This window comes from Sander lucioperca, chromosome 14 (assembly GCF_008315115.2).
Source record: "Sander lucioperca isolate FBNREF2018 chromosome 14, SLUC_FBN_1.2, whole genome shotgun sequence".
NCBI classification, from domain to species: Eukaryota; Metazoa; Chordata; class Actinopteri; order Perciformes; family Percidae; genus Sander; species Sander lucioperca.
Genome location: NC_050186.1, coordinates 19,980,902 through 19,989,356, shown reverse-complemented (window position 1 = coordinate 19,989,356; position 8,455 = coordinate 19,980,902). Strand labels below are relative to the sequence as shown.

The 8,455-nt window shown below is 38.6% G+C and overlaps 1 protein-coding gene across 4 annotated transcripts in view; it reads right to left on the bottom strand.

Moving 5' to 3' along the window:
• Positions 1 to 2,557: 2,557 nt before the first annotated feature.
• atp9b (ATPase phospholipid transporting 9B) overlaps positions 2,558 to 8,455 on the bottom strand; it is a 46,704-nt gene continuing 40,806 nt past the window's right edge. Inside the window, exons 24-30 of one of the 4 annotated variants that reach the window (XM_031295728.1) lie at positions 7,926 to 8,081; positions 7,629 to 7,693; positions 7,286 to 7,394; positions 7,088 to 7,145; positions 5,780 to 5,983; positions 4,574 to 4,606; positions 2,558 to 4,207 (exon numbers count right to left, since the gene is read on the bottom strand). In XM_031295728.1, coding sequence (XP_031151588.1) covers positions 4,071 to 4,207; positions 4,574 to 4,606; positions 5,780 to 5,983; positions 7,088 to 7,145; positions 7,286 to 7,394; positions 7,629 to 7,693; positions 7,926 to 8,081 — 762 coding nt within the window. In that variant the 3' untranslated portion in view covers positions 2,558 to 4,070. The other 3 variants (XM_031295730.2, XM_031295729.2, XM_031295731.2) reach the window with 3 other exon arrangements.

Here is an 8,455-nt window from a genome sequence, read left to right as displayed (position 1 = left end):
ACGCACATACTGTAGGAAGAGTTAAATACAACCTATAGTGCAGCACTTCTTCCCCTCCCGTGGATGTGCAGCTACAAAGTGAAAAACGAGGAGATGAAAGAGAACATTTCTTAACATGTTAAAGCCAGCGGACCATCACATTCATCACTGGGTCACTCCTCTATCCACAAAGTACTTCCTCCTCTGTGGGGAGAAATTGATAACACATTGTCTGTTTGCTCTATTAGTGCCTTAAATGACAGTAAAATAGATCTCTTTTTTTTGTTTTACTGTATAACTCTTCCTCTACAGTGTTCGCATTTAAAAGCACAATCTGTAATTACTACATGTTTAAAAACAGTTTATGACTCTCTTTACATACAGCGAGGCTCCATTATTAAACAATGTATGTTTTAAGACACATACTCTGCTTTGAATTATAATTTGTTTCTGATATGTTTTGTCCCACAAAAAGGTTCAATTACCCATTTAAAATAACAACATATACATCTACTCCTTCTCTTTTTCATCCCCTCCAGACATGTTCTAAAACGTATAGAAATACTCTGTGCTGAATAATATTTTGTTTCGGATGTTTTTTTTTGTTTTTTTTTTTCATAAAAAGGTTGAAATACCTAAAAAAAAAAAATATATATATATATATATATATATATATATTACATGTACTCTTCATTCAAACATAAAACTCAAAATTGAATAACTATTTGCATCTAATATGTTTTTTTCCCCACACAAAAAAGTTTGATTACCTAGTTAGGAATTCTTAAAGTTACATCTACCCTTTATCCCGCATTAAAAAATCCAGAATCTATGAATTACTATGAAAATATTTTCTATTTCAAAAGTATAACTGCTAAAGATGTCTGTACTACAGCGTACGTTACCAGCACTGGAGGTTTGAAGTTGTCACACTTGTGTAAGTTACATACTGGCCCACGATTGGCTTTAAACTTGTGATGTCATAAAATCCTACTCATACATCCAGGTGTTCCCTGTTTACACGAATACACTCGCAGGTGAAAACGACAAAATATTTTATCAGATGTGCTTTTCGTTTAGACGGTGACGGCGTTTTTGGGGCTTAAAAACGCAAAAAAGTGAAAATACCCTCCAGAGTGGAAATCTTAAAAACACTCCACCGTCACGTTCCCTTCTAAAGGGTAAAAATGCACTGTGCGTGCGTGCGTGCGTGCGTGCACATTGTTTGGAGCAATAACTCCACCTCCTCATCTTTCCAGACAAAATTGTCAGCTTTTGCTGTTCGCTTCGACATGTTTTGGTTTTGCGCTACTAAGGAGAGAAGTAGAAGGAAGGTTCTACGCAGGCGCGCAGACTTGGTGGTGTTGTGGGGCAGTGCTTCACACTACCACCTAGCCACCTGGTGTGCATACTACATCGAATTTCACACACTTTTGCGTCACCATATGCACGCAGATTTCCCCCCCCCCCCAAACTCTCGTCTAAACGCGGAATAAAAAGTGAGAACGCAACGCCACTTTTGCGTTTTCTCTTCAGATCGTTTCCGTCTAAACATAGCCTGAGATTTAAGGTAAGCACAGAGACACTTCCCGCCCTCAGTAGGTGTATGTGAAAACTCTGCACGTGCATCATTCTGCACAGTGAAGCTCAAACATCCAAGAGAAGAAACAATAAGCTAAACATGTTTGAGTGGAGGGGGACTTTAAGGTATTACTCAGATAATGGACATTTTGAGTTAAATGCTGTCAATATGCAAGTTATAAATGTGTGTAAAAAGCATGTAAAGAATACTTGTTAAACCTGAATACATAACTTTTGTTTTGCTGGGTTTAAATTGTTGCAAACAAATGTATGTTCCATCTACAAAGTACCCAAAATGTATTTTTTTCAAATGCATTGCTCATTAAACTGCCTTAAAACATGACAATGGGAACTCCAGTCACAAAGGTTTCTAAAGTTTAATAATGTACATTTACTGAATAATTTTACTGCATTAAAAAACAGTTTTCATCGGGAATTTAACAATCTTCATATTCAGTTATGGGCCCCTCAACAATATTATATGTGGTATTTGTAATCTCAGCATAGCAGCGGTATTTCTTATAAACTTAACTTGGATCAATATCTCTAAAAGGTCAATAATACTGTGCATTTTACTGTAATGTTCCTTTAATTTAAGCCACACTATTGTCAAGGGCTTAGTCTCTATCTCCATCTAGTGGCCACATGATGAACCTAATGATGAGATTCTGTTACTGTAGACCTATAGAGAAAGGGAACCTTTTGGCATCTGTTCTCCCTTTTTATTATTCATTAATCAATAACAATATTATAAATAACAGACACTGTTAGAAATCGCAGTGTAGTGTATGGAAAGCAAGTTGACGAGAAAGAAAAGATGAAACGACATCACAAACACAGAACAAAGATCTCAACAGAAAACACAGGAATCAACAAATCAATCAAAAAGACTTCATAAGAATCAGAAATTGAAAACCTAAATGCAATTTGCATTAAAGTGTCGCAGTCACACCAACTCTTTCCCAAATAACTACATCCGTTATTTGTCTTTTTTTCATACAGCGTAGCTACATTTTACAGCACGGTTGCCACAATTTAAACCAAATAATACAGCTTTGTTTAGGAATGATCAACCTGAGTTTAACTCAATTGTGATTCAGAAAGAAAAAAAGACAACCTGACTAATAAACATAGCTAGACCACACCCTGTTTACTGAACTGTATATTTAAAGGTTTATCAGTTTAAATTTATTCCATCTGGTTTGTGTCCACTGTGCTCAAAACATGTTCAACACTTACAGTACATGGAGCGAATAATAAAACTCATTCCTCCCTTAAAAAGAGCTGAATGTCAACTTGCGCTAGAGGCCAAAGTCACACCGAAGCCCAGGGGAGTCATATTGTCAATAAAGGCTAAAAACGATACAGCTATCAGTGGTTCAGGGTCCTTCATTGTGACTTTTAAAGTAGTTCTACCTTCAGAAAAAAATGGTTTTCAGAGAAGAGCGGCAAAATTCAAGCTCCTGGAAGTTCAGATCTGGCTGCAGAGGTAACCAAAACAAACACTAACCAAAACCTCCGACCGATTGTTTAAACATCCAAATGCTGTGAGATGCAGCTTTAGTACATTAACATACATCATAAAGAGGCACAACGAGAGCTGCCATGTCCCAACAGGAGGACTTGTGGCCACCGACAAGACATCAAATGACAAAATTCCGTAATCAAGGCCAAATATGCTGACAATACAATGATGCTATGAAGTGCTGTTCTTTTTTTATTTTATTTTTTTCTATTAACTTTATTGTGTAAATGGAGTGCTGGTTTTACTGTATACTACGGAGATGATGATTGATGATGTCATTCCGCATCTTAAAAACGTGAAGGACAGAAAGCAGCATACGCGCAGAAATTCAGTTTGAAGCAAGTCCTAACATTTTCTTTGTGAACGTCATCGTAAATGTTCTTATTTAAACGCAGTGAGGTTTTACAGCGACAGCCGTAGTGATCAGAGCTTTATTTACAGTAACAGGAAAATGTTAAAATAAATGCTGGGGTTTATTTTTTTTATCCCTTACAGGAGCTCAACTCTGTTCAAAGACGCAGGCTGGAAACTGTAATTAATGCCTAGAATAAAAAATAACACTTAAAAAAATTCTGAACTCCACTTGTAAAAATTTAAACACTGAAAGAAATGCATCACAACGGTATAAAATGACATTTGAAGCCGATTTGTTTGAAATGCTTCAACAACAAAAAAAAAGGCAGATTGACTCTTCCTGACAAAATGGGGGGCAAGTTCTAAGTGCAGTCAGTTACACCAGTTTGCCCTTCTTTTGCGTGACTGAATCCATCCTTTTATAGTCTGTTTTTATGTGCTCCGTTTTTTTCAAGTAATCCCAAGTCTCAGTGACATAATCCAAAGAACAATTCATTTCTCTCCATTTTCCGATTTGTTCCAGCGGTTCTTTACCTGTCCATCACTGAAGATCAGTGAGTAAAAAAAGTGCTGAAAATAGAAAGCTCAGAGAAGCAAACTACAAAACAAACTAGAGCAATCCAAGTTTGGCTCATGAGGATAGTTTGGAGTAGCTCGGTGGGGAAAACTTGCGTTTCAGGTATTTGATTATGTAGAGAGGAAGACAGCTGACCAATGTGATGGAGGACACCTTCCACAGGAAAGGCCAAGTTGTGATGAACGACAAGTCTGGGAGAGCAAAGAGAAGAAAAAAAAACAGCTCAGGCGCACATGTCTTAGCACTGTGTTGTGATGCCACAGGAGAAAGGGCATTCAACCAAGTTATGAAAGAGTCAACGTCACTTGAGCACAAGAAGTAAAAGCAACATGAGCAGTCGAGATGCAGCTTAGAAAGTCAACATCAGATGCTGGTCTTGATGTGTTGAATCCAATCACAACATGTTGGGAGTTTATGCAACAGTGAAATGACACAAACTGGAATGAAATAGACAAAATGATGACACATTAAAACATCACTGGAACATACAGACATAACACACGTGCAGTGAGTTGCATGAGGGAATGAGGAGGTTAATTTACAGGCTGCACACCTACCAAGGAAAGCTCCAAAGGACACCCTGCCTATGCCTGTTGCCAACATACAGAAGCAAAAGAAATGCAGCAGAAATAGAGAGTGCAGTACAAAAGACAAAGGTTAGCAGTGATCAGAGAAAAAAGAAAGGGACAAAAAGAGAGAGAGAGAGAGAGAGAGAGAGAGAGAGAGAGAAAGCGAGAAAGTGGGGGGGAAGCAATAAAAGCACAGAGCTGAACTACTGCACAACACTTGGGTGTCAGGTAGTGATACATCAAAATCAACACAAAGCAGGTGCAGTGAAGAAAGCTGTTGCCCCTTGAAGTGCTCGGACCGTTCAATACTGGACTTAACAAACCAAAAGTAAAGTTGTCCTTCTTCTGCACTGAAAGCTCACTGGGAGAAAGCCAGAGCTACAGTACGTGCTACATAAAAGTAGATCTGAAACGATTAGTCCATTAATTCATTTACCTATCGACAGAAACATGTATTGGCAAGTATCTTAATAATCGTTTAATCACTCCTTCTTAAATGTGAGGATTTGCTGATTTTGTTTGTCACATGTGATAAACTGAACTTCTTTGGGTTTTGAATGGATGGTTGGACAAAGCAAGCAATCTGAATACCTTCTCTTGGCTTCTAGGAAATTATAATGAGCATTTTTCTCATTTTTAACAAATGTCAGAAAATTGATTAATAATAATAATAAAAAAAAAAAAAACTCAAGACAAGACTCAAGTTTTTATCAAGCCTGGGCACAAGAAACTATTCAAAACAAATTTCTTAAATATATTTTTGTATAAAAAATTAAGCTAAGTTAAGTTAAGTTTCTGTCGCCCCCATGAGGAATTCTAAGTAATGACAACAAAACTGTCAGTGTGTCCACGATACAAGCCTTATGTGACCGCACACCACCCCCACGCCCCCTTCACACAATTGCTAGTAGCCAAGGAGGACACGGAGGATTAAAAAAATATGGACTCTTCAGAAGAGGAAATTATCTTCACTCGAGCTTCTGCGGGGGAAAGTCACTGGACAAAACAATCTTCTGAACATAGCCACGCTGAGAAATACAGAGAGAGTTGTGTGGAGCTGATAGTCTTAATTAGCTTTGTAGCAACTCATTTGGCTTGAATGTAACGGATGTTCATTAATATCAAAAAGGTACGCACTAAAGCTTTAAGCTTTCAAAGATCAATATATAAGCGGGGGAAAAAATGGATACTTACCAAAATACTCGTTGAGGAAGGCGAGCGAGGCCAGGTAGCAGCCTAAGCTGAAGAACTCGGCCACCACCATGAGCCAGTGCCAGGTGCGAATAGTCAGCGCCACCATCAGCAGCTCTGTCAGGACGAGTGCTGTGAAGGAGATGGCGACCACATGCACAAACTCCGACTCAAACAGCACCAACGCGCCGTACATGAGGATGCCACCTGATGGCGCCAAAGGAAACAAATCGTTACCAGACCGACAGAGTTTACTTGTTTGATGAGGTGGAAAAAGTGAAACCAGGATCAATAAAAAGGGGTTGTGTCTGTGCTGGAGGATTTCCTGCAGTACAATATTTCTTCATGCACTTTTTCTTTCTTTCTTAACATTTTTTCTTAGGTCTGCTTCACATTCAGCTGACTGAGACATTGAGTAAAGGATTAATGTGTCTGGAGATGAGAGGGAAAGATGCACAATGTGATCTAGTGTGTCTCTGTGTGATTAACATCTAGAAATGTCCAGACACTCACTCATCTTTGGGCGCCTACTGTATCTTGATAGCCCTTCATTTTTATCATAAAACAACACAAATTGAGCTTAACAGCCTATAACTGATCACATAATTGCTTTTTCATACAGTCCTCATGCAGCACATTCCAGCGAGTCAAACTCTGTAATAAATTAGGTTAGATTGGTGCCTAATATTTTCCTCCTCAGCAGTGGTCCTCTCATATGGTCTTTATGTTTCTTCCCCCCCCCCCCCCAGACCTGGTATTGGCCTTTAATTAAAAACCTGGAGCTGTCAGGAAGTCACGCTTGAGCAGGAACATAGATCTTTCTCACACGCTGCATGGCTTAGCGATTACAGAAATATCGATTTACTGGACAGACAAAAGCCTGCATGTAAAAGCGGACGATGGTTGGAAACCTAAGATACTGAGAAACTGACTGTCCCAGAGTTTGAAGGGGCCCGGGGACACTGGTATTAAGACACAGTAGAAATTATGAAATGGTGGTTGAAGAGTTGCTTTGACAGTCTGCAGTACCAGACTGGTTATTCTGTATGCAGCGAAGAAAGCTGTTGCCCCTTGAAGTGCTCGGTCCGTTCAATACTGGACTTAACAAACCAAAAGTAAAGTTGTCCTTCTTCTGCACTGAAAGCTCACTGGGAGAAAGCCAGAGCTACAGTACATGCTACATAAAAGTAGATCTGAAACATTTTATAGAGAAAAGTAAATTGATAAATTTAAAAAAACTCAAGACAAGACTCAAGTTTTCATCAAGCTATATCTACAATATAACTTTAAAAATGAGTCTGTGCACCTTACCTTGATACACACTGATCAAAACCCAAATGAGGAAAGTCTTGAAAGATAAAGAACGCCCCTGAAAGAGAGAAACATCATCCATGAGAGCAGCATACTGTACGTTCACATGGTATGACCTGCTGAAAGTTGTTAGGGGAAGAAAATGACGATTAAGGCAATTCATTTTGTCACACACATATTTTAAAAAGGGCTGTGCACCTTGGTGAGGTCTTTATAAAGCTCTGGGTAGAGAAGAGCCATATCTGGCTTCACATCTTGGTCCAGAACCAAGGAGAACACAGGAAACATGGTGTACATGGTGGCATACCTGCACAGAACAAAGAAGTTTAGATGATTACATTATCAGATATAGCCAACACATCTGTGCTGTGTTGCGGTTGCGATATTAGCCACTGTTAGCCTTTTCATATCTTGGCTGTCCAAAGACTGTATTTAAGTAATTAATAATTTTATGACGCTAAACAGGCAACTTAGAAAATGTATAAAACAATAAGTCCTCAATTCATTTTACCACATAAAGACATTTGGAGAAGGTACATACCCAACCATGAGGAAACCCTGGTACAAGGGCACAGAGGCAAAGTAAAATACCGAGGAGAAGACTGCCTGAGGATACAAAACAAAAATGGTGTCATAAAGTTAGTTATTTAGAAAATTCATTGTCCACACTGTGAAAAACTGTCTTTGGTTTCAGCACCTAGCTTTGAAAGTCTTAATGAAAAATCCCCAAATGTTTACGTTAAATCATGACGTTACACACATTTTTATTTCACCTTCATTCAGCAAAACAAGCTTTTGTCAGAAAGATATTCTGTCAGTGTTTCAATGATTTCTGTACCTGCATGGTGGAGATGATCATGCCTCTGTGCATGACGAACTGACCCAACGCTGCGGAGCGCTTGTAGCTGTTCCTGCCATGAACCATGAGCAGGCGACCAATGTGCTTAAACTGAGTGATGGAGAAGTCTGCGGCCAGAGACGCCTGCTTCCCTTCCTGTTTACACACAAGCATAAAGATGCAATGCTACTGCTGGGTTGTAAAACATTACAGTATTTACGTACCATCTGTTTCTAAAGAAATTGATTAAAAAAATGTAATTTACAAATAAAGGCAGATACAATGTGTAACTTGATGCAAGTTATGATAAGACATAGGGGTGTGCAAAAAAATCGATTCGTATTCGAATCGCGATTCAAGCTTTTTTTTTTTATTGTATGTCTACTGCAATCACATGATAGATAGATACTTTATTGATCCCCAAGGGGAAATTCAAGGTCCCAGTAGCTTAAGACATCACACACGACATACACATACATCATAACAGGATGTTAAAATAACAAATAACAAACAAATCCACACAACACAAA